This window comes from Haemaphysalis longicornis, unplaced genomic scaffold (assembly GCF_048455015.1).
Source record: "Haemaphysalis longicornis isolate Haplotype H1 unplaced genomic scaffold, Haemaphysalis longicornis Haplotype H1 scaffold_6, whole genome shotgun sequence".
In the NCBI taxonomy this organism is placed as follows: Eukaryota; Metazoa; Arthropoda; class Arachnida; order Ixodida; family Ixodidae; genus Haemaphysalis; species Haemaphysalis longicornis.
Window position 1 is genome coordinate 157,201,294 of NW_027526407.1, and position 25,643 is coordinate 157,226,936.

Consider the following 25,643-nt stretch of genomic DNA (forward strand, 5'->3'; position numbering starts at 1 on the left):
CAGAAACGTAGGAAATTTCTCGCAGTTTGACCACGATACTGTGCAGCAAGGCTGGCGCAAGAGGAAAGCAGTGCAGCCCAGCCACTCTGGAGCGCATCGTGTGCATGACCTGCAAAGCAGCTTTGTTGCGGCTCCAGACATCACATACAATCTGTATACACTGTATGCCCTGAGAACTTTGTTTTGACCAAGATTTTTTTTTTTTAATCGATATACTGTGTAAAACGCTTATAACGTATGTCGCGGGAGCGGCAAAAAACCGCACCATAACCAAAACATTCGCGACTCCAACCACATCGCAACCTACCACTCAAGTCATCCTATATTTATCATCTCTCAAACTCGCAGCACTTAAAAACAAAGGCACGGCCTTTGTTTCGTTTTTTTTTTTTTTCCTCCCACATCAGCCGCTGCTGCAGTGTCGTACTCATTGAAAGCACGGCGAGCATGGCTTTAACTTCCATTGTGTTCGTGTTTTGAAGGTTCATGGGTGCGTTTTTAGTGTCCGTGAACAGATGCCGCGGGACAATGTGATAAGAACGCCAGTGGAATTTTTTTTTTACCCCACCTTGCGTTCATGATGCCGAAGGCGGCTGCATATCAGCGCAACGTACTGATGGTGGAAATCTTCGGCTTCGCGCGTTTCGCTATCTCCAGACGTTCAGAAAGGGAAAGGGCGGTCGCTCATCTGCACAACATTCTAAAGCGTGAACTGCATCGAGCAATGTCTTCTCGCGAAAACGTGGCGCTGATACAACTGGCGTGGCGTACGCGGCGCGGTAAGAGGCGGCAACATGGTGTCAGCACTGGCCGTGAAGTGGTGCAGGCAGCTCCAGCGACCACTTCTAACCGCTCGCCAAAATGGCGCACGGGATGCAAGCAAAGACGCTCGTGCAAGAAATATGGGTTGTAAGGTGGAATGTGAAATGCCATCCACGTTGCTAGTGAAAGCGCCCATCAAAAAATACCGTTGGGGTAAGCCTAAACATCTCTGGCGTGGCTCGCTCGGAGCGCTTCGAATCTCCCGCCATTAAATGCGCGTCTCTCCCCGTTGGTGCAACTCGTCAGGCTCCTCCCACTGCCTTGCGAAGAAGCTGCCGCGAGCACGAAATTGTCGACACGAAACGCACGCGCTACGCCAACAAGCACGCATCGTGTGCTAAAACGGGCCAGGCGGTTCACAACTTGCTGCGCGCAGACGGGAGGGGGGCCGCTATCTTCCGAGGTGCGTCAACCAAGGACAGTTGTGGTAATCACGTACGCACGAACTAATGGGCACCTATTTTTTTCTTGTGTGTTGAAGTTAGAGGACAGCAAGGGGTGCATCAAAGTACGCTGCGTCAGATGGCCAATTTCATCCTTCTTTTAGTTTTGCTGCCCTGAAACGATGCCCAACTCCTCCAGAAAACCTCATTGTAAACGGTATTGTGCTTCGGTTAACCGCATTATAAACGGTACGCTTATGCTTTGAGTTCTATGGGAGGCCTACCGGTGGTTAGGAAAACCCGTGATATATCCGGTCCCGCACTATAAGCGGTGACGTTATAAATGGTCTACACTGTACCGTTGCCTAATCAACATTAAAGTCATGGAAATACTACCCTGGGGTTGGTAGCATTTGAAAGGGGGTGCCGTTCCTGCAGCGTTTTCTTGTGCGCCAAATTTGCTTTGCAGCCAACACGCCCATTGAAAAGAAAGGAATTTACGTGAGCAGCATCTGCAGGCTGCTGAAAAAGAAAAGCTGCTGCACATAGTCGGCAGGAAAGACGCGCAGCCACAGGGCCCTAGTGAAATAAATATTTCCACGGTAGCCACTTTTCAGAGGCAAGCGCAAATCGAAAGCGCCTTTCCCCGCACATTAGAGATCCCCAAGTGGTTGCGATATTAACCCAGAGCCCTCACTACGGCACGCCTCATAGTGCAGGTGTAGCTGTGGCGTGTTACATGTTACATCTCCAGAATTTGAATTTGGTGTAAATACTTTACAGTTGCATCGCATGTATTGCGTGCATGTCTCGAGTAAAAATACGAGGTTACGGGGTGCGTTTATGCCAGGGGGAAATGTGACGTCTGGTGAACTCTGGAAGCTAAAAGTGGATAGGTGATAAGCCTGTATCATGCACTTGAGAAACTAACTGAATCAAGTGATCGAATGAACTGAGGCGGAAGGAAAAACATTGTGTTTTTGGTTGATCTTGGCTTCAAGAGTGCAAAGAGAGCCATGTGGCTAGCTAGGCCAAGTAGGAGAGCAATGACGTTGCGCCACCCCTGACTCCATGCGATTGCAGTGACAGATTTCCCTCTGCTGTGTATTGGTGTGAAACTCTGCCGGCTGGCTCCGAGCTGGTGTTCGTTTGTGTTTTGGGAGCGACCATGGTGTCGCCTTGTCTGCACTGTCTTTGAGACGATTGAGGGGGCCTCTGTGTGCAGGTCGCTGACCCTGGAGGACATGGCTGCACTGGGTGGGGGGCCTCTTGCACTGAGCCCCTCGGAGGATGGCCACCTGCTGCACGACTCCCTGGACAGCTCGGCCGGTGAGTGCGGGCGGGGTGTCAAACCACTGCCTGCACCACAGTGGGACGTGCTAAAGGTTTCACTGTGGCGAATTCTGCCCCAACACGCCAGAGAGGCACGAGAAAAGGGTGCAGCATGTTACCTGCACCCACTGACGGTCGCGTAATGCAACCTCCCAACCTTCATGAAAAGGAGTACCGCGCGATTGCGTCGGGTTTATTCCCATTCAAACGTACTGTTGTTACTACCCTTTTTTTTTATCCACGTGGAAAGAGCACACTAGTGGGAGGAGAAGAAATGCAGCAAAAAGAAGAAAAAAAAACATTGATGTAAAACAGGACACCTAAATGATCACTTGTGGACAGCTATCGGAAGCACCCCTCTCGCTTGTGCCAGGAGCAGTTATCGTCTCCGATGACATGCATCTGACGTTGGAAAGGCCCTTTCAGTGAACACGCAGGATGACGTGGGTTCAAGACCACCTTATTTTAGCCTTTGGCAGTAGGTTACCGTATTTATTCGAATATAAGGCGAGGTTTTTTTCCAAAATGTGCGGTCTCAAAGTCGAACCCTACTTTATATTCAGAGCTCAGAATCCCAATATGCCGATTCTGGTGTGACAGTTTTGGTTTCCACCTTCCAACCATTTCCAAGCTTCCAAAAGAGCCCGACGACACTGTTGGAAATGTAACAAAGAGATTTCAGGATAAAGCGCATAAAATTTTACACAAACGCAGGTTGCAGATAGTAATTACAGAGTTTCGGCAACTGCAAGGGTATTGAATAGTTCGCGATACAGCAGGGGCCATGGCAGCAGACACCTTTGATCATGTCAACAAGCTGAGCCAGCAGTAGCCTTTCCAAGCCAGTAGTAGCCGCAAAACTTGTAAACAAGTCGGGACGCCATTTTGCACTTTTTGTTGAGCTCTCGGAGTCCCTGCTGCAAGATTTTCTTTCTCTGTGCTTGTTTCACGCGACCAGCGCAATGGCGAGTCGTCGTTGCCATTACGATGCAGCCTTCAAGAGGAAGGTCATAGCAGAGGCGGAAGTCACTGGAAACTGCACAGCAGGTCGAAAGTTTGATGCTCCCGAGAACAACGTGCGTCGTTGGCGCAAACAGAAGACGTCGCTCCTAGCATGCGCCGCGACGAGGAACGAAAGGGAGCGTTTCCCGAAGTGGAAAAAGTGCTGACGGACTTCATCAAAGAGAGAAGAGGCCGCGGTTTGGCCGTTACTACCGACATCGTGCAGATGAAGGCGCGCGAAATCGCGAGAGAACACGGCATTCCCGCTCTCAAGTTCAAAGCCAGCCGGGGCTGGGTGCAGAAGTACATGAAGAGGGCCGGACTTTCGTTGCCAAGGCGGACCTCCGTGATGCAGAAGTTGCCAGGAAACTATGAAGAAAAACTAATTTCCTTTCAAAAATATGTTACCGGCCTGCGACACAACCATGACTTCCTACTTGGGCAGATTGACGATGCCGAGGAAACTCCGATTTTTGTTTTACATGCCGTCGGCCCAGACCATTCACCAAAAAAGTGATCGCCAAGTGAGCCAGTGCACTACAGGCAACGAGAAGGTTCGGATAACCGCGATGTTAGCCTGCACCGCCGATGGGTGGAAGTTGCTCCCCTTCATCATCCTGAACAGAAAGACTATGCCAAAGAACGAGGTGCTCCCGCAGAACGTCCATATTCGTTGCCAGGAGAAAGGGTGGATGACGGAAGAGCTTTTTCTTGACTGGATAAAGTCGGTGTGGTGCCGAAGACCAGGGGCACTTCTCGCCCGGACGTCAATGCTAATGCTCGACGCCTTCCGCGGGCACCTCACGGAAGGTGTGAAGAAGCAGCTCATGGACAACCAGACGGAGCTGGTCGTCATTCCGGGGGGGCTTGACGAGTCAACTACAGCCGCTTGACGTTTGCCTTAACAAGCCCTTTAAGGCACACGTCAGACGGCTGTACAACGAATGCATGGCATCTGACACTGTGGCCCTGACGCCGCCAGGACGTCTGAAGCCAGTGGGTGGTCGACGCTTGGGCAGCGATCCCTGAAGCCATGGTTGCAGCATCGTTCCGCAAGTGCTGCATTTCAAATGCTCTTGACGGCGCCGAGGACGATGACCTCTTTGAGTGCACAAGTGACAAGGAAGATTCGGATACCACCACCTCTGAAGATAGTTTCTAAGTTGCACTTTCGTCTCGCTTCGACTAAATCCCGTTGTGTGCAGATAGTTCATGAATACTTGGTGTCTTCTTTGCTGAAAGGTAAGGAATTTAGTTGCCTTTTTTCTTTCGTTATTTCGCCTTATATTAGTGTGCAAACTTTTTTCTTTTTCTTGGGTCCTTCAACTCCCCCCTCGCCTTATAATCGTGATCACCTTATATTGGAATAAATATGGTACCTTGCAAATTGTTTTCGTGCAATTTTGCTGTTGGGTGGAGTATGCTCAGGGGATTTATTTGCATCAAACTTCTGGCTAGTGGTTGGGCTATAAATAGCCATATTGCTCTTGCTCTTGTGGGTGCCGGGAAAATTTTTTGGTTGGCTATTTGGCAGTTTTTGGTCTATTGGGAGAGCCGATTGTGAAGCTATGTTTGAGCGTGCCAACTGGGAAGCGTCTTCAGTGACTCCTTGGAAAAGGACAAGACCAAAAGTGACTCCTTGGAAAAGGAGTCACTTTTGGTCTGCTGTTCATTTGTGCTCGCATGTGTGAAAAGCACCTTGAAGCGCCTTCCATCTGATCTGACACTGTTAGGAGACCTCCACGTCAATTAGTGGACAATATGGGTCAATTTTTAGTGTTGTGAGGTGCTTTGGACACATCTAGCAGTTGATGTTAGTTGCTCTAAGGTGCTCCAAAACTGGCACTTAGGTGCTCCAAAAATTTGCTCCAAAATAAATAATTTGCTGATACAAAAATTGCTCCAAATCACCCTTCTTCAGTGGCACCACTGTTAATGCTTTTTCCAGTAATATGAATTGATACCAACGATGCCAAGTTTTTGCCATGATTTGAAGCGCGACAAAAAAACACGCACGATGAATACAGAGTAGACAAGACAAGCGCTAGACAAGACAGACTGACAAGATAGCGCCTGTCTTGCCCCCTCTGTATTTACCGTTTGTGGTTTTTTGTCGCGCTTCAAATCATGGCAACTATTCACCTACTATCCCAGCGAGTTCTTCTTCTCAATGCCAACTTTCCAGTCTGCTGTGAGCATTGAGCTAGTCCTGACTGAGGGGGCCTGGGCTGCTGCTTTGCAGGAGGCGGTTCGGCCGAGCTGGAGGGCTCCCACGACTCGGGCGTGGCCAGCGTGTCGTCGTCCCTGTGGGGGGGCGGGGCCCCTTTGCGGCTGGCCTCTTCCTCCTCCTCCTCCTCATCCTCCTCCTCCTCGTCCCTCGCGAGCGGGTACAGCACGCCCCCCGTGTCGCCCCCCCAAAGCCTCCTCCCCCGTGCCCAGTCGTGCCCCGTCATGCTAGCCTGGCTGGCTTCCAGCCTGGACGAGCCTCCGGCGCTGACGCGGCCCCGGCACCGCTACAGCTGCGGCAGTCTCGAAGCAGTGCTGGCCGAGGGGGCGAGCGCCCGCGAGGTCGCCGTGCGCCGCCAGACGCCCTACGCCCGCCGCTCGGCCAGCCTCATCCCCGTGTCGTGACGCCGGCCCGGTCTGCCGCGCACGACGCACGCGGCAGTGGTGGTGGGCGAGGCCGCCGGACTGGTGCTCGCGGCGGCCACGGCCGCCCTCCTGGCTTGGGCAGGGCTCGCATCTCTCGTCTAAGGCACCCCCCCGCGGCTGGGGTGTCTCGAGCACATATCCGGGGCATTGCAGCTCCCTTTTGTCACACCTATGCAGTGAGCTACGCAGCCTGTCGTCGTGGCTGCTTTCGAGCCACTCGTTTGGGTAGTATGCCACATGCCTCTCTGGGTGATGGGCGGTGTCGTACAGCTGCTGTGGGAAGCGAGCCTTTGTGCCGGCTTTGAATCACACCTTGGCTGTCGCGTAGCTGTAGACCGAGCAGCCTCCGAGGCGGAGCAGGGCACTCCCCAGGGGAGCGAACTGGGTCCTCTCTTGGCGGTGTGTGGCTGCACTGGATCCGGCTATGATGCTTCCCCAGTGCAGAAACTGCTTCCAAGTGCCTAGACTGTGCAGGCAAAGCAGGAATTATGCACTCACGTCAGTGTTGGGCGCTGCGTTAAGTGGGCAGGTGGATTTCATGCACCAGACATTGCTGATCCATTGGTGGCTCTCCTTGTGGCGCCCACGCTAGCTTGTAGCTCAGGCTTGGAGGTGTGATGTTCCAAAGTGCTGTGCACGGTAGCGCGCAAAAGATTGAGAGGTAGCAACCGTAGTCGGTAGGAAAATGTGGCAGACTCCTCCCATAGCAAGCAGGAGACCAAGGAATCTGCATCAGCCGTGGTTTCAGAGGCTGCTGTTGCTAGGTCAGGGTACGAGGCTTCCTTGGGGCCCACCCCCGGTGGCTCAGCTGCCCAGAGCGCTGAAAGGTGTCCTCCCAGTGTACAAAGGGTTCTCAGTGCCACCCTGAGGACGTGTGCTTCCCCCCGTTCCCCCCCACCAGTGGTATTTATTGCGATGCTAGTCTCGTGCTGCAAGTTCCCCGCGCCTCTTCTTCCTACGGCTCTGGCTGGGGCGAATGGGTGGGCAGGAGAGGAGACTCACCATTAGTGCAAATTGGTGGTGGCACAGGTGTATTTAACATCCCAGCAGGCAGAGTAGTTTGGGTAGGTAGTTTCACCCAGTCCGGCTGGGGCCCCGTTACGAGTTGACACACTGTTGAAAGCACCAAACACAAACCAAAGGTTATTAACTTTTGCCCCGTTGGCTACTATCTCCCCCGTGTGTTGTGTTGGCTGTGTTGTTTGTTTCGCCCGTGAACCTGAATCTTGTGTTTCTTGCCCGTGATGTGTTTTTTTCTTCTTCCCTGGCCAGGCACTTGTTTCTACTCGGTTAGGCCTCTGCTGTGGATTTGGTCTTTTGCGTAGACCACGTTTTGTCCCTGTCTATGCATGTCGTCCGCTGTTTGGCGGGAGCTGGCCCGAAGCAGTGATGTCCCGGGCGCCTCTTACGAGCGAGGTGGCGTGGATTTGCTGCAACACCACGATGAGCAGAATTAGCGGGGCAAAGTGAACTCCCGAGTAGCTGTGATTGAACGCGGTGAGATTAATACCCCCGGGGAGAGTTCACCTGTTGAGTAAACTTGTTGGAGCACCAGAAGAGCGCTTTCTTCAAAGCCCCGATTTTTGGAAACTGGGACGCCGTGTGTCCACCGGCTTCTCCACTACACTGGTAGCAGAAGGGCTCCTTTTGTGTGTGCCAGTCACTCGATCGAGAGCTGACTAAGGAGACGGGAACCAGTGTGGTGCAAACATTGCAGTTGACAGTGCGACCTTCCCTCACAGCTCGGGGCGTTTCCTTTGAGCAGAAGCACCTCTGCTCGGTTCAGCACGAAAGCATCATTTGGATGTCGGCAATCCTGTGCGTGCGAGAAAACGGAGGGGCCTGCGGGCGGGGGTTGCCCACTCGCCTGGCGCGGGCAGTTCCTCTCGCGTGCAATGACCGTATGTGTGCCCGCTTGTTGAGACAGGGGCGTGTGCAATGTGTGCGCTACTCGAGTGCTGTGTGCAGTTCTGTTTGGTGTTTGTGCCTGCTCCCCAGGCAGGAAATAAAGCCTTCTTCTTCCCCCGTGTTCTTCTGCTGTTCTCTGTGGGACATATCCGCCGCGGGTTCCTGCAGGCCTTGCAGATGAGGCCCCTTGGTGCTTCAAAACTGGCACCAGCTGCCCTAGCTGGCATCGAGTGCCCCCTAGCTCCCGAGCTTGCAGCCGTGATAGTCGGAGTTATTCAATGTAGGTACAAACCAGTTGCAGAACTCTCCATACCCAGCTGAGAAAAAAACCACTGGAAGTCGAAATGGCCCTGTCCAAAACACCGTTGAAACCATTGGAACCAAGTGCACCTCCAATTGGTTCAATGGTGTTTTGTACAGGTCCATTTGGACTTCCAATGGTGTTTTTTTTTTTAGCCTGGGTAGGCGCGCCACATGTATCAAAAGCCAGTCCACGGTTGGCCTCCCTGCATTGGGGGCCTGCAGGGTCCGGCATGAAGCAAGTGGGCTGGCCTGCCGTCTGTTGAGAGAAACGAATTTCTGAAGTGCTTGCAGCTGCTGCAAGAAGTGAAGGAAAAAACTGTGGAAACAAGTGAACAGTAACCGGTTTAATGGTTCCTGATTTAAACTGCAAGCCTTGCGAAGTTCAGTTTCTGATGCAACCTAGGTGTCACGCTTGTCCCACCCCAACTTCAACAAAGCAGGGGTGCTCGTAGCTGGTGTACTGTGCGCCTGCATTGAGAAGCAACGTGGAAAACTGGGCCTGTTGGTTCATGATTTAGGGATTAAAAACTAGCCAAGAAGACGAAGACACAAGGAAAGAAACAGACAGAACATGCTGGACTAACAACTGAATTTTATGAAGAAAAACAAGAACCTCCCCAACCACAAGTTGCGCATGGGCAGAACTCAACAAGTGATACATATCGCTTCGTACATGACTAAACATAAAGTTCGCGACTGCGTAAAATCGAACAACACGCAAACAAAGTATCACAGATTACCCGCCAAGAAAAGAAAATTCCTTGTCAGAAAGGCTCAAAGATGCAACGCTTATGCAGCGCTGCTGTCCCGCAGTCCTAATATAGAAAGCCTCTAAAATCTCGCGCTCAAACTTGGTCCGGACACGTCCTAAGATTGCAATTTTTTCAAACATGGGTGTGCAGCGACTATCGCGACAATGGGTTGCCAAATGGGCTCCAAATGAATGGGTTGCCAAATCAACTCCACTTGTGCTAGTGGCACGGAACTTGTCGGCTGACCTGTGCAAACTGGCAGGATCATCGCGGGCTGGCTCTGATGGGCAACTGCTGGAAACGGGCTACACTCCAAGCGACTGCTGGAAACGGGCTACACTTGTGTTGATAGGCTTACTGGCACAGAGGAGGAGCACATGCTAATCGGAGGATAACAAAATCTGCTGTAAGGGCACCCCAATGAAAACGGTAAAAAGCGCCCTTGTGGTACCACTTGCACTAAACGCAGTGTTTTACCTGCACCTGCAGGGTCGTTCGTTTTCCAGTCTTGTAGCTTTGTGCATTTGGGGACTCAATAACCCCCACGCTATTTTTAATGGCTTAAGAAGGGGAAAATTATGTTGCAGCTTTTTTTAGGAATTTACATTTTATTTTTGTTGATCATAGCGTGGTACTACTTGGTAGTAGCTGCAATATTGCCTTTTGAGGGGGGAAAATGTTTAAAGGAGTCATACAGACAAAATACAAGTTTGTTTTATTCGAAAGATTTCAAGTTTTACAGTGCCCCCGGCGCTTGTCGGGATGCAAACGATGCTTTAATCACTGGGAAATTAATGAATGCAGGTTCAAATTTGTATTTTTCCGCTAAATCGTGTGTTTTCATGGTCTGCAATGACATCACAGGAGGTGACCGCTCTGCAGCCGATTGGAAAGCCTTGTTTATCGTTAGTGAACCTAGATGGCGCCACCATACCGTGGCAAGCAGCTTTCTGCCTTTGGTTTGTTTTTGACCGTATTTATCCTGGCTTGTTTTTGTTCTGGGAGAAAATAATTGTTTCATGAAAGATAGTGGTCGCTTGACAAATACGGTTACGTAAGACGCCGTTGCTTGCGTCAATCGGCCAGTGTCTTCCGAGACAACCCCAAAGCCCCGCAGTGCGCGCAGTACCAACAGCAGTATGCATCGGTACTTTTATGCTTACGAGTGCTTTCGTAACTTCCACTGCTTGTCCCACCATTCTTACTGCTTTAAAAAGAATGTGCCCTAAAATTTAAGCGCAAATAGCTCGTTCGACAAGCGTATAAGCTCTGCCTAATTCGCATTTGCTTTTTCCGGCCTCCGCCAATCGCAGAGCTGGCTGGTATGACATCGTAGGTTGTGTTGCGGGAAATGAGCTAGTGGGCCACGTGGCCATTCCCTTTTTTCCTAATTTTATGGCTTATTTGAGCAACCTTTACGTTTAAAAGTCGTGCCGGTACGATTCTAACCTGGCGATCCTCTGAATGAACCGAACTTGTCTTCATGGCCTCTTTAATTAAGCAACTTCAGCCACGGGGGTTGTTGGGAGTCGTAACACAACCACGACTCGCTGTCCACCATGTCGCAATGGAGGCGTCCTTTAAACTTGCAACTCAATGCAGTAGCTCTGGAGCGCCCACTGTATACCGGTATACCTACTAGTTTTCATTGATGCCTCGAACGAGTATCTCCTTGCAAAACCTACTTGCAACATATTTTAGCCTGTGAATAAAAAAATATTGCATGATGTTTGTGCTCTAATAGTCGAAGGGTTTTCTTTCAAGACATTTGTGTTTTTTTTATCTGAAAATTTTCCGGTTAGTAGGCAATTCATGAACTACACATCGCGAAAAAATACCAGGGACGTAACCTTTTTCATAGTCCCTCTTCTTTTGGTCCTCGTTCTTTCTTCGCACTGTGTAGCTCATGGAGAGCTCTGTTCATGTGTTCATGGTAAAGTTTCGGGGAGAAATTGTGTGAAATTTTATGTTGGAGTAAACATTGCCCTTTAAAGTGAAGGATGCTAACCAAATAACCAGTTACTAAAACAGGCTCTTAGTGTTTCGAATAAAATCTTGTATTTGTCCTTTACAGCAAAACCGTACGTGGCTCCTCATGATTTCCTTGTGCCCTGCCTGATCCGTCACTTTGCAGGAGAGCCAACTTGCTCGCAAACTCTCGGTAGCTCTCAATCTAATGCAGATATCAGGTGTACTCTGCCACCAAGACAACTTTAATTTTGCGCCGAGTTTCATTTAACCATTTCTGGAATTCCTGCAGCTTGCTTTCGATACATCAGTTATACGGGAGAAGTTACAGAAAACAGCTGAAACTCTTGATTCGTCGCACGTGCCCCCCAAAATTCAGGGAAGCTCGCACTCACGCGTGTGACTTGAATGGCGAAGCTGGAAACATATTCAAGTTGCAGGATCATTGTTTATTTGCATAGTTGCAGTGCTGGTAATCGCCGTCATGTGCATCGAAGAGGTCGTAGTCTTCTTTGGGGCGAGTGGTGGATGCAGAGCTTGACATTGGCTTGACAGTACTTGTTTCAGCTGCCAAAGCCAAAGTTGCTAATCCCGCTGGAGGGTTGGTGCATCGGGAACCGCGGGACGTGCTTTGCTTCAGCCTTCGTTTCAGCAGGGGTTCCTTGCTGCAGTTGCCCACGTAGTGTTACAACTGATCGCGACCGGCAATTAGAATACACTCTCTGCACTTCCCGCAATCGCCAGATTGGCATTAATGCAGCCCTTCCATGGCATTGCATCCCTGTGCGAGCGGCATGTCCAAGTGGCTCCATGTCCAGCTAAAGGCTGCGCCTCGATCGAGAGCACTGGCTCGATCACCTTCGTGCAGTCGTTCCTGGCCCGCGCACCGTATTTCGTCACGCTGTTCAACCTCCGAACTTGTCTACGGCGCTACGAAATGATGACAAGAATAAAATAATACTTAAGGTCACCTAAATATGCTTTCGCGCTTTGAGGGTGACAGCCTCGCGGTGCTTATTAACTTTTTGTAGCGAAAGCTACACTACGCTACCACGGGAAGTCTTCGCGGGGTGGCCAGTTTTGACCTTAATTGAGCAATAGAGGTCAAACCACACCCACTTCCGCAAGTGCCCGGCACAGAGCAGCGGTAGTTCACTCTAGCAGCGGCCCGATGGCGGGGAGTGATAGGCGGCAGGGGAGAGATCGGCGAGGAAGGGACGGAGACGTGCGCCCGTGTCGCCACCTGACGGAGAAAAGAGAGCACGCCACGAAGGAAGGCCAGGAGGCCACATGCGGCGCAGAGCCCCCCTTCCGCAAGCTCCCGGCACGGAGCAGCGGATGAGATAGGCGGCAGTGCAAACTGCCGCCGGTAGTTAGGCGGTAGGATATCATGTCTGTATATCATCGCAAAACCACACCTCGACAATAAGCTTAGCCAGGGCAGCGAAACTCTTGCAATCAACCAGGGTTAACCAAAGCTAAACCACAGCAATATTTACTGCTGCATCGTATCTGCGCCTCTTCCTTCGCTTGCGTTTTTTGTCTTTTGGCACGAATTACTTAGACCGGATTCTTTTCTGATACACCGTCTATGCGTCTCTTTTTTCGCTTTTGTTTCTTCGTCTTGCTGTGCGAATTACGCCAGCAAGCAGACTGGCACAGGTACACCTGCCTAAAGTCGGGGATCCGTGCGGCTGGTGAGCACCTGTTCTACTCACATGCCATCACGTGCGGGTGCCACGCCGCACGCGCTATTCTACAGCTTTTACGCTGTGGAACACGTCGAACACGTGCGCACGTAAAACACGAGTAGAACACGTGCAGCGATGCAGAACTCTGATTCTAAGAAAGCTGTGTGGGCTAGTCTGCTTGCTGACGTATATATAGTTCGCGACGTAGGAGGAATTAAGGAACAAAAGCGAAGAAAGAGACGCAAGCACGATGTTGCAGTAAAGAAGTTAAGTATCAACAGGTTTTTCCTTCAAATCACTAAGACGATAGGAATTTTCGTTTCGTGTTCTGCCTGGAATTGCTTGAGCTCTTCATCTTTTTGTCATCTGTGTTCGCTTTTATCTCACCTATATTTAATGTGTTGTTTTTTTTTTTCGCTGTCGTCAAAACCAACCCAACGTATGTTATCAAATGAAAGAACGCGGGTACTCTTGGGTACATACTTTCGTTGTGCCTCAAATGTTCCTCAGGTTTCCTTTGCGTTTTTGCGGTTTGAAACGGCCGGTCTTGCCTGTTTATTATTCCTGTCAAGTATTCTTTCACTTTGGCCTGGTGGCTGAATCGAGTAACGCAGACAGACAGACCAGCATTTTCGAGTTTAAGCAGAACAATAAAGACTGTCATCGCTAAGAATTCAAGTCCATTTGACCAGGCGAATGGGGATGACGAGCGAAGCTGTGACGCCATTGCCACTTTGTGACGACGGTCCCCGTAGCTTTGCTGTCGTCATGACATTTGTAAAGCCAACTTTGGAATACGCAAACGTCACCTGGTTTCCTTATACTAACACACTTATACAAAGACTTTAAAAGGTGCAGAGGAAGGCTATTAGGTTTATTTATAACCAGGGTGTCGAACCGGAACCGAACCAAAAACTGGAACTGAACCAGTATTTTTGCAGGAACTGAACCCGTACCCGAAGCGTTATTTTTTAAGCACGCTGAACCCTAACCGGAACTGAACCGAAAAAAGAAATAACAGTTACCGGTTCATGCTGAAACGGTTTGACCCTCCGTTGTTGATATTGCACAGTCAATGCAATTCAGGCCTTTTTTTTTTTTTTTCGTTCACGTACTATCATCACGTACTATCACGTACTGCGTATTCGCTCGCGCACTTTCCCCTCCAGACAATTGAACACTATCACGCTCTATGTAACAACAGGGGAAATAAATGAGCATCAATGTCTGTTAACTGTTGCTGCTGGAAGCGCGAGCATATATAGTGCAAGCTGACCAAACGAAATGTCATTCTCGGCAGCTTGCAGGGGATATAAAACGACTTTGCCCAGATGCGACTTCATTGGAGCAATCAGGCTGCAGGAGTGCTCCGCTGCGCAACAGCGAAAGCGCACACCCGATGTGTGCAAAATTTTTGCATTTTGTAATTTGTTTAAAAGGTGCGACACCTGCAAATTGTTAATACTGGACAAGTGTGACTGCAGGAGCTGCTCAGTGGCTAAGCCGTTTGCTGCTGATGCAGTTTTGTCTCTTTCAGATCTCCTTTTTTTAAATGCGCAGCATTTCTTAGGCTCGCCTTGTCCTGCGTCGTTGATGGCGGCGCCGTCCACACGCTCACTGCGCATGCGCAACTCTCCTCCTTACACCCACAGCTCCGCGATACTACACTATATAAAAAAAGAAATAGTTAGCAGCGCCCGGTTCCGATCCCACGACTCTCTGGCCGCAACGGGAGGTACGCGGTGCCCTTCCCACTACGCTACAAATCCGGGACAGGAGCAAGTGCTACGAACGCGCCTTATGTCCTTGACTCATTCAAACTACGTCAAGAAGCTACTGATACAACGAAGGCACGCGAAGTTGAACGTCAACGGAAACGACGAACTGAAAACTTTAGAGGGGGATGCTCAATTTCCCTTGGGAAAGCTGTGGCGGGAAGCGCCACGCGCCTTTCAGCTCAACCAGCCCCGTCCGCAGCGCCTCTGATGCTGATTGTGGCAGGATGCCCCTAGGCAGTGGCGTAGACTTCTTATTTTTCCGGGGGGGGGGCAGACCTGGAGTGCGCCTCGCAGCGGCGAAGAAAGGGGGGGAGGAAGCGGTGGGGGGGTCCCTATGAGATGACACGTCATCACCCCGCTACAAAGAGGCTACCACTAATCATCATCATCATCATCATCATAATGGGCACCTGCTGCAATAAGGGCCTTTTACATTGTGTCTGCTAACTACGAGGTGTCCCCAAATAAGACGTCCCGCAAATCTATGAACCATGAACGTCAGCGGTTTGACGCATCCAGTAGAAATTTCTTTGAATACGTGTTTTACTGGTCACATCTATTCAAAAATATTGCATGACTGAACCATCAGCACAAAAAAACGAGTCGATTTGTTTTTATTTTAATGGGCAGTTCGGGGGTAAAAAGAAAGGAACACGAGAAAGGGACACGACAGGGGCGCTACGCGCTGCTATGTTCATTTCTGTTAAGAGCCCCCGAAACGGGTCTGACTTTGACCACTCATTTTTGTATCCGTGTGTGTGTTGTGCCAAAGCGCCCGACACAAATTCGCTGCACCTGGCGACGTGCCGATGGCGGGGTTGATTCGCGCCTAGGTCAAACCGCCCGCGTCAGACGTGCCGCGACTTAGAGGGAAAGGCGCCGCCGAGTCTGCTCTCCCTTTCCCATCGCGACGGCTGGAGCAAATCATGTCTGGGATGAACTAATCCTCGCAGACACGCAACAAGTAGCGCCTGGAGACGCCGCCGCAGAGTCGCCTTCCCTTTCCCGGTCGTGGCGGCTCCGCTGACGCAATCGCTTCGCCTCCATTCGCCAGATTCATAATGCGGCCAGTGATAGCTCCGACTGGAGGCATTGGAACTGCACGCGGCTGCAACGGAACCCTGGGGGTATAAAACCAGCCCGGAAGCAGCGGTCTTGCGGCGGCATCTCATCAAAGGCCCTGAGTTGAGAAGTGCTATCGCGCTTGTCTTAGCCATGTAACGCTCTTGCTACCTTTGTATATATTGTATATAAATGCTGCTTGAAATAACCGTCAGCTCGGCTACTTCGTCGCTATGGTCTGCGCCGCGTCGATAGCGGACGGGGCAGGGCAACGTCGCAACAGTAGTGACTGAGCTGGGAGGGCCCAGTCCCAACAGTGTATGTGTTTTGGAGGTTTGGAGCGGGTATCGCTCGCAGTCGACGGCCGCAGTGCACCCAGTTGCTGCCGGTGCTTGGCAGCCGTTACAGCACTGCCCAACTGCTCTGGCGTGCTTCGTGACCTCGAAGACAAAGTTTGCAGACAGGCTTTTCGGAGGCGTGATAGCTTGCACTGACGTCACTGTATTCCCGTGTTGGTGCGTTGGTTGCACAGTGGAAATCTGCAGCTCTTGGTTCGAGAAGCGCTGATGAAGCTGAGAGCTATCGATAAAAAAATGCGGTGGCGTCGTTATGGACAAGCAACATGTTTTACGAGACGTTCCAAGACGCGAGCTAAAGGTAAAAACCCAACGTCTGGCGTTGGCGTTCATCATATAAAACGGCCCTTTCACGAGGCCTCCCACAGTGCGAGCTTAAACTCGGCACAAGTTGCTTGCGAGGAGTGGTCGCCCCGCCAGTAAACAGCAGATGAAAGTAGGGGAAGAACAACCACCGAAATTCACCGCCGTCGTCAGCCTCATCATTACACGGTGGCATAAATGAGAAGCAGCGCATCGGGTTGCCATTCGAAAGCAAAACGCTCCTGCAGCAGCAAGATGCCAGCGCTGTTCGACAAAATATTCGAGGCGAAACAAGGCGTCACACGCGTTCGACTGGACATTATGATGTCCGATTAACAACCCACAACCTGCACGGTGGGGCTATATGCTCACTTGTAAATGGACAGCACGAGGACATAGTCCTACCAAACCTGAGCAAAAAGTTTCAAAACGGGAGCACATGTGGTTGACGCAAACCATGCAGTCAATTCGACGCGAATCACGTAAACTAACTGCGACTGTTTAAATGAGCGGTTCCGCTCACGAAACGACTCCAGAGCATGACATGCATCTATGGAAACTGCTTAAGACCGGAAAAGAGCGACTTCGGTGAGCGTAGTGCATGCATTGTGAGCAGCCCCCACCGGAATGCCCCTAAAACAATTTGAATGAAGCAAGCGGAACGAAGCAGCTACGCGTTCCCAGGCCGCGCATTTGTAAATAAAAATAACTGCTCCAATCAACAGGGGGAAAGGAGAGTGGGTGGTGGCCTCAGTCCAGGCCTCCTCTTTCCCTTAAAAAATAAATGTTATTCCTCCTCCTCCTCCTCCAATCAACAGGTGCCGTAGAAACAGAGCAACTGTGGCCGCGCTTCCCACCGGGACCTAACCCCCTCGTTTTTCCTCTTTTCACCGCGACCCCTTAGCGAGCGACCGCCGAAAAACGCTAACAGCGCCAAACAAGGACAGGCAAAGGAGGGAGGTGCAGTTTTCGTTGCCTGATTTTACCATCCTTGAGAGTTAAGCAGCACAGCGCCACCGCTAAATGTCTGAAACTCGTACACGTGCGTCCAGACTTGGGTTTGTGATAGAACTTGTTTGCACTGCTGTACTCACGAGTGCATGTACTCACGAGTGCAAGCATGAGTTCTATACTCACGAGTAGTGGACTTACCCCTGTACTCAATCGTCATCATACTCACTTTTTTAATCTGGGTGTGTACTCACTCATCATCGTGCTCACTCGTGAGGTTGAGTACAAATGAGTGTACTCACGAGTTAGTGCGCCGACCTATGCTCCCGACAAAATGTCGCTTTGCTGGCGTGCTGCTGAAGCCAAGCTATGGTGGCTAGAAGGGCCACCCTTCAAGCCATGGAGGAAGAAAAAGTTAGGAGACGGCGCCGCCGGAGAAACGTGAAGCCTATACATAAAAAGTAAAATCGAAGTCGGCCCAGGCGTCACTGCACCACGTGACCCCACCGCACCGCCTGTGTATGGGCCGCCGCGCTCTTCAATTTCGTCTGCTCGAAACTGCTCTGCGGCCCGTTGTCGCGAAGCCTGCTATATGTTGGTTTTTTTTTCCCACGGCTTTTGTCTTCCGCACGTACGCGGCACTCCTGCCCGCACACAGGCATGAGATCGCCGAGCAGACAAATGCAGGAAGGACGGGGAACAGCTACCGCCAACGAAACACGAGAGATGCCCCGGAGTCGGAGACCGCCGCCGCCGCCGGCCCACCCGACCTTGGAGGGCCGACTGCGGCGGCTTGAGAAAGGGAAACGGCGGAGGGAGCGGCTTCAACGGACCTGGGCTTGCGAAGGCTAGCTGCGTGACGTCATGCCGTCTCCTAACTTTTTTTTTCCTCCATGCTTCAAGCCACCATATCCAAGCGCAGCGCTACATTGTTGTCAACAATCCGCACACTGAGCACGTCTAACTCACCGTGAAGAAAAGCGACACGGCCCTGCGTTTCCCCCTGCCCATCGGGGGGACGGAAATGTCTTTCAAGATCCCAACCCCTATTGTAAACAATAGTTGGCAGAAAGGACGGCCAACAGTCCGATGTCGACGGGCGCAGAGCCGAGCCAAGCCCTTAAAAAAAAATCCTCAGCCGGGGCCGGAGGGTGCTCTGCCCCCCCGTAAAGCCGTCCGGGGGGGGGGGGGGGCACGAGCCCCACTGCCCCCCCGTAGTTGGCGCTTCTGCCCCTAGGGATTGGCCAACCAAAGAATCCATCACGACATAGGTTCGCGTTTCACCACCGTCGTCATCTTCCCGTAGGGGAACCGCCGAAGAAGAAGAAGAACGAGAAGACAAAGCTGCGAAGAGGAGGGCGTGTACATTGCTCTCAGCCGGTGCACCAATGTCAACAACCTTTACCTCACCAAAGCTGACGGAGACTACCGATTCTACCACAGAGACAACATCGACAAGAACATGATGGACGAGTTTCGGCGCCTCGAGAACCACCGCCTACTCACCGTAACACAACAGCACTTGCGTGCCTTTGCATAAATAAAAGAAATATAATAATGATCACAATACCTTCACCTGTCCTTCCTGTGTCCCAAATTCATGAAACAGTAAATACGAATAATAAAGACGAAACCCTCCCCACATCCAAACGGTAACCACAAACTACCCAATTACGCAAGTTCACGCAATACAACCACCCCTATGCGACGCATTTACTCGAGTTCCCCCCGTGGGGAGATGCGGGCGGGCGTCTTTTTTTGAAGGTGCACTTGTACTGACTGCCCAACTCGCTACATTACTTCTACTGCTACTCGTTCCGGAGGGGAGTACTGCGGAGGACGAATTAAAGGGACACTGAAGTGATTTGTAAACATTGCGGGATTACTAGCGCAAATTGTAGTTCGGAGTCCGTAGGCATTGTTTCGACCACTCTGGCCGCGTTTACGCGAATTTATTTAGTAGAAAAATCAATTCGAAAATGCTGTCCTCCTCTCTTAACGCTCGCCCATTTTCTGTAGCGTTTTCGTGTGACGTCAGCAGGAGATGAGCTGGAAAATGGCTGCGGTACAGCACGGTTCGCCGACCAGCCGACCTACCGATCGAGTCAGTCGGCCCAGCGTTTCGTCCGCCGGCCGCCGACGGGTCGTCGCTATTCGCTCGCTCAATTGAAACTAAGCCACAACACCTTTGTGAATGAAAGAATGTGCCTTTCCTTACTTTCCTTAGCCGAAGTTTTGATGTGCGGCCACAGAAAAAGGTATGTTACGGTAAGCTAGCTAGTCCAGCTCCACTGTAAAATTCGTAAACGTTGATCGCAGCGCGAAACGATAAGAAGCACTGAGCAGCGTTCAATAGCACATTGATGCTCGTGCATTCACGACTCGTAAAGGCCCGTTCACACTTGCGACGAAGCGACGAAGGCGAAAGAGCGATCGCCACCCTTGCTATTCACACTTGCACGCGACATCGAGCGACGGGCGACGACTATTTTTTGCTTTTCTTGTTATTGTCTCGCGCTCGGAGTGAGACTTCACGGGAGCTTCGCCGCTTGTGGAGACACAGCATCCGGGTGCTTTGGCAGGATATGACGTCAGGAAGTCTCGCCTCCTGCTTCCGCTTCAAAAGCGACGGCGCGACGGAGGCGACAAAATTTGGTCGAGACCGATCGCTTTCGTCGCGCGACGAAAGCGATGAAAGGCGGCGAAAGCGACAGAAATTTCCGTCGCTTTCATCGCTTTCGTCGATAGTGTGAACGGTCCTTAAGACGTGCTAAGGGGTCCTACACGTGTTTTTTTAATTTCCAATTTTGAACAGCGGTTTTCTGGTGTGTGTCGTTTCGGTGCTGTTCGCTTGTAGCGCAGTTATTTTTTTTTTGTCTTATACACCTGAGCGATTGTCAGCGCTGTTTCCTCTGCCATCGGCAATGTCACATGAATGGCTGAAAACTGTACTGAAGCGCTGCCATACCTGACACTGACTCAGCACGAGAATCAACGATTAGCTCAACGATGGATATTTTTCCTGATGCACAACTGCGAGCCGGTATAGGTGGAATCAAAACAGCGCAAAAAAATGAGGACAAGAAAGGAAACACGAACAAGCGCTTCTAACAGCTGATATTTTAATAAAAAAAGGCTCCAATCTACGCTGTGAAGGTGATTGGACTGCGAAGCTGTAAACGACACCCACAACAATTGCCCATATGCGGCGTCTCATTTGAATTCACACACGTGGCATCCGCTCACTGCTGCCTCCCATCACGCTATTCGCCTCCGGGTCTCACTCCTCTCTTGATGAATTTAACGGAGGTTTGTCCAATGCTGTTCAAATTTCCCGCCTTCGCAGTGCTCGCGCGCCACCAACCTGGGCTGGAGTTCTGGAGTTCGCGGGCTGGAGTTTTGTTCTTTTAGATGCGACGCATCTCTTGCTCTGAGGCATGTCTCTCCTACGTCGGCATTGTCCGGCGTCCGCACGCCAGCTGCGCATGCGCGACTCTCCTCCCGTCTTCTCTCCGACAGCTGTGCGCCCAACGCTCTCACTCCGCCTCATTATCATAAACAACAGCTGTGTGCGCGCGCTTCGCTCGCTTCGCTCCGCTCCAGTCGCGCAAGCGTGCGCATGCGCGACTCTCCTCCGTTGTCTCCTCTCCTTGAGGCGCTGTGAATATAAAGCGGGTATCGTGCTGCGGCGGTTCAGTCAGCGTTCGCTCTCGTTCGACTTCGCGTCACTTTGCTTGACGGCTGCGTGGTTGACTTGATTCATCCGATGAAGACGTGATGGAAGCGATGGTCCCTTCATGAAAAGTAATAAAATTACGCCCATCTTCCCGCGTATGAGAACACCCGCATGTGGTGGAATGCATCATACGCGTTCACAACACGTTTCACCCGATTTAGAGAATCAACCCAATGGAAACGCCAATTGAACCCCCCGATGCGTCGCATCACATCAGGGTTCCCTCGCGGGAAGATGGGCGTAATTTTTTTTGCTTGTTTCATGCCGCACGTGTCGGCGCCTCACTGCGCAGTTTGGAAGGCGCCGTTTCTGGCGGCCACTTTTACGGTCTTTCGAAGGGTGAGGAGGAGGGCGACACGCGCGTCTTTGGAGTCGCCTCTCACTTCTTCTCTCTCACTCTTGTTTCATGCGTCGCCGCGTGTTGCTCGCCGCCAAAGGGCGCCCTCCCCCTCCTCAGACGCTGAATCCGAACCACCGTCTGTCTCCCATCCCTTACAAAAATGGTTATTGAGATTGAATTGAAAGTCAATTGACTTTACTCAGTACATTGTGTTGACAGTCAATTGACTTTGAATAGAAATTTTGTATTGAGTTCTCGTTGAAAATTGGCCGCCGCGTTTCAATTGAAACTCAACGCTGAGTTTCAATTGAAAGTCTATTGACTATAGTCAACATGTCTGTTGATTTTCAATTGACTTTCTGTTGAGTCTCAATACACTTTTCCTGTTGAGTTCCTGTTGTGACGTGTCAATTGAAAGTCTATTGAGAAAAGTCTGTTGAGTTCCAGTTGAGTCTGTGTTGACTCTCTATTCATTCTCCTGTTGAGTTCCTGTTGAGAAATGTCAAATGAAAACCTACTGAGCATATTCAAGACAGCCCGTTTGATTTCCTGTTAGTTTTTTGTCAAGTTATTTCAACAATTGCATAGTAAAGTTCAGTTAACTGTACTAAATATATACTAAGTCTGCTTCAATATTGCAAAAACATTCTAAAAACTGTCGTCAAGGTGTCCAATGAGCAGGCGAAATAGTGAGGTGTTGCATGGCAAAGCTTGCTTTATTGCTCACGAAAGCATCACGGGAGGGCTGGAGCCTCGCAGGGTCCACTTGCCTACTTGACTGTGTAGCCTGCAAAATACAAGAAACAGACTTGTTTGTTTGCACCAGTCAAGTACGAAATGATGATTGCATCCCTTCTCATTAAGCATGCTGGTTTAAGTACCTGGCTATTTTAAAAGTTACCTGGCTTGTATGTTTGGAAAGCAGGGAGATAGCAGTTCAACAAATGTATAAGCTTTCCTCAGATTTTAATGCCGTAAGCCAAGCTAGCCGCATCAATTAATTCTACAATTGGTAGGGAGTGGAATGCCTTTAGTTGAATGCCTTCCGCATTAAGGCGCCTGAAATCTACAGGAACGACTATGTTTCAAGGCGGCAGGGAGCCAAAAAATCACCCGCATGGGTCCGTAATCGTGTCTTCCACATCTTTCAGGCCCAAAAGAAATCCAAATAGGCCTATAAAGACTGGTAGAGCCACTACCTGACAGGAGAAACCCCAAACCTGTGCAAAAGCATACCTGTCAACCTGTGGATTTTGTTTTTTGAAATTTTAATGCTTGAAATCTCGTAAAACAAAATTAGAAAATTGTCAACTTGCATGAACTTGTTTACAAAACAAGCCTTGATTAAAAAAAACTAGGATCAGATGGTACTGTAATCTAAAGTTACTACATCAGGCAATCATCGCAAATGGCTTTATGAATGGATGAGCACATAATACTTTGTGCTTACCGACTAGTGGAAAAAAATACATGAACCGTGATGGAAAAAAAAACGTGGCAAAAAGAACGTGACAGGAAAAATACATAACTTGAATTTCGCAGTCTTTTACACTCTTGTAACGCTGAAGTGTGGTGTGTGCCTTGCAGTACGTTTACCAAACAAGTAGCACTAAGCAGCAGCTTAAAGGGATCATATGAGACATGGGTATATCCACATTTTTGCCTTCATCATAACAATGCCAGAGGGGTATACCAGTATAACAAGGCCGTCTAATGCCAGTTTACACACAAGGAGAACACGAAACAGTTTTGTTTGGTGAGGGGAAAAACATCAGTTTCTGTAAATGAGAAATAATTTAAAAGCTTGTATCCCTTTGCTTGGCGAGATTTTCTATACACTAGCAGCACTAAAACAGTATAGTGATACCATGCCGACCAATCATTTGGGTAATTCCTAGAGGCAGAACATCTGTCAAAACAGATTGACGAAGCCCTCGCTCAATGCCGGTGTAGCATCAGTCAGTGGCACGTCTGATGCCACATTCAGCCAAAATGTTATTCAGTGATTTTGCTATTACTCACACCACATTCAGCCCAACTTATTCAAAACTGCTCCGAGAAAGGCAGTCAGCAGGTTGTGATTAGAAGCAATGGCAAATTTCAATTTACGCTAGCAAGTCGAGCAAGTGCTTAAGTCAAAACTGGTATTCATCAGTTTGAAAGTTTGACGCCTGTGCATGTTCTAGCGCAAGCTGCCTAGCACCTGTGACAAAAATTGGCAAATGAGAAATTCACGGAAAGATACATGGAGAGAATTGGCACTTAGTGGTAAAAGACTAATATATGACAACAGTGTGCAGTCTGTTTCCAACTACTACTAACGCAGCAGGTTTTTTTCTGCATTGGTTTTAAAGCCAAAGTGTCTGCTTGCCTTTAGGGTGCCGAGGTAACACATCAGACTTGTGTAAAGATGTTTTGGGTTTAACATCTACCTTCTGCGGATACATAGTCTCTATTTTCCAAAAGCAATCAATGAATTTGTTATATTCTTGGGCATTATTTTTTTAGCTGGGATGAAATACGGTTTAGGCCACATTTGTCACTGCTCTGCACTCAGGGAACGCTCTTTCTCCAAGCAATCGTTCAAATTAATACGCAAATATATTGCTGGCTGCCAGCACTTTAGCTTGCAAGTATATTTTACCGCCATGTCTCCTAACTGGTTGAACACACTATCCTGTTTGTGACTGGTAGATCTGCCTCTCAGCCTAGCGCTGTCAGGTGTGCTTGCATGGCACAGTATTCGTGCGTTTGTTATTGATCCAACAGGCACTTGTTCGATTCAACCTCTTTCATTTTTTTTTTCATTTTCGTTAACTTCGTTCGTCAAACATTTTATTTATCTTCATCATGGTGTTCTTTCTTTTTTTATGACACTTCGTACTAGGTAATTCATGGCTGCTGCTCCGTTCTGTAGCGGCACTGCATCTGGGATTTTATTCATTCGTCAATTGCCTTCAAAGGTTTTGTTAGATCTTTAGCTTAAGATACATACAAATATAGAACACGCGAAAGCAATACAGCAGCGCGGAAGACAATAAAACACTGATTGATGTCAAAATGTTGTGTGCCGGTACAATAGCCTCCCCCGTCAATTTGTTACACTTACGTACAGTATTTTTGCAAGGCTGAAGTGAAATCATACCCTTTAGGTCGATCTGGAGACGGCGGGAATAAAAACACTGTTCATATACCGACAAATAACCAAGTCGTGAGTATCGCCATTCAGGAAGGTCTGCACAACATTTGTCATGATGAAATGTACAGTGTGCGTCAGGCTTGTCTAGGGCAAGCGAGCGCACGGCTCCGGAGCGTGCTGGCGACATCTGCTGATAACTGCTGGGTTAGAGATAGCTTGCCATTGCGCGTGCGCGGATCTCGGACAGGGTCGGGCCGGTCGTCATTTCGCATGGGCCAGGGCCACTGTTATTTGCAGACGCCACCACCCATGAGGGGCACTGGTCTTCCCCAGTGCCAGCCATGAGCGGTGACAGGCCAGATAGACGCGCCGTTTGACGCGTTTATCGCAGGCAGTTACGTAATCGCATAAAGCAACGAGCGCCAATCTTCTGCATCTCAAGCGCACCAAACGGAAAGCACGCAACAAGAATTCACTGCAGGGATTTCGGTCGAACCTGTTGTGCGATTACGTAAGTCCCTGGGGTGATAATGCACCGCGTCAAATAACGCACTGATCTCCGGCGTCACCGCTCACGGCTGGCACGAAGAAAAGAAGCACCCGTTGCGGGTGATGGTGTCTCCAAATTTTAGAGGCCAAAGCTGAACGACGACCGGCCAGGGCCTGCCCGAGATCCACGCACGCGCAATGGCAAGCTATCTCTAACCCAGCAGCTATCAGCAGATGTCGCCAGCATGCTCCGAAGCCGCGTGCTCGCTTGCCCTTGACAAGCCTGACGCGCACTGCACAAGAGCGCTCGGAAAGAATGAACTTACCTTATAACAACGTCGCTCCCAGCGGGGCTCCCAGCGTGGTGAAATTGACGGATTCCAAAGCGTGGCTAACAGGGATGGTAACACCTCACTTCGCAAGCTTCACCGTACGATCACAGCGCACAAACACAACACGACACAAAGGATGTTCACCGGCGGTAGAAGAGCGCATACGATGGCTTTTCCTTCAATAAATTCGATGTATCGCCAGCTGCACTGCAATGTCTGACCTTCGATGCTGGTTGAAAAGATTCGCACACGGCACATAAATCGCCAACAACACGAGGAAAGCTATAAATTTGCACAGAACAGCGAGAACGACCGCACCACGCCGGACCCCGCACATCCGGGAT

The 25,643-nt window shown here is 50.1% G+C and overlaps 1 protein-coding gene across 1 annotated transcript in view; it reads left to right on the forward strand.

Annotated features, from left to right (window-relative positions):
* The window catches only part of LOC144141225 (dual specificity protein phosphatase 16-like), a 55,311-nt gene extending 47,091 nt beyond the window's left edge, over window positions 1-8,220 (forward strand). Inside the window, exons 9-10 of the mRNA XM_077672781.1 lie at window positions 2,431-2,534; window positions 5,782-8,220. Of these exons, the coding sequence (XP_077528907.1) occupies window positions 2,431-2,534; window positions 5,782-6,170 (493 nt within the window). The 3' untranslated portion in view covers window positions 6,171-8,220. The remainder of the gene's footprint in view (window positions 1-2,430; window positions 2,535-5,781) is intronic.
* Window positions 8,221-25,643: the final 17,423 nt, after the last annotated feature.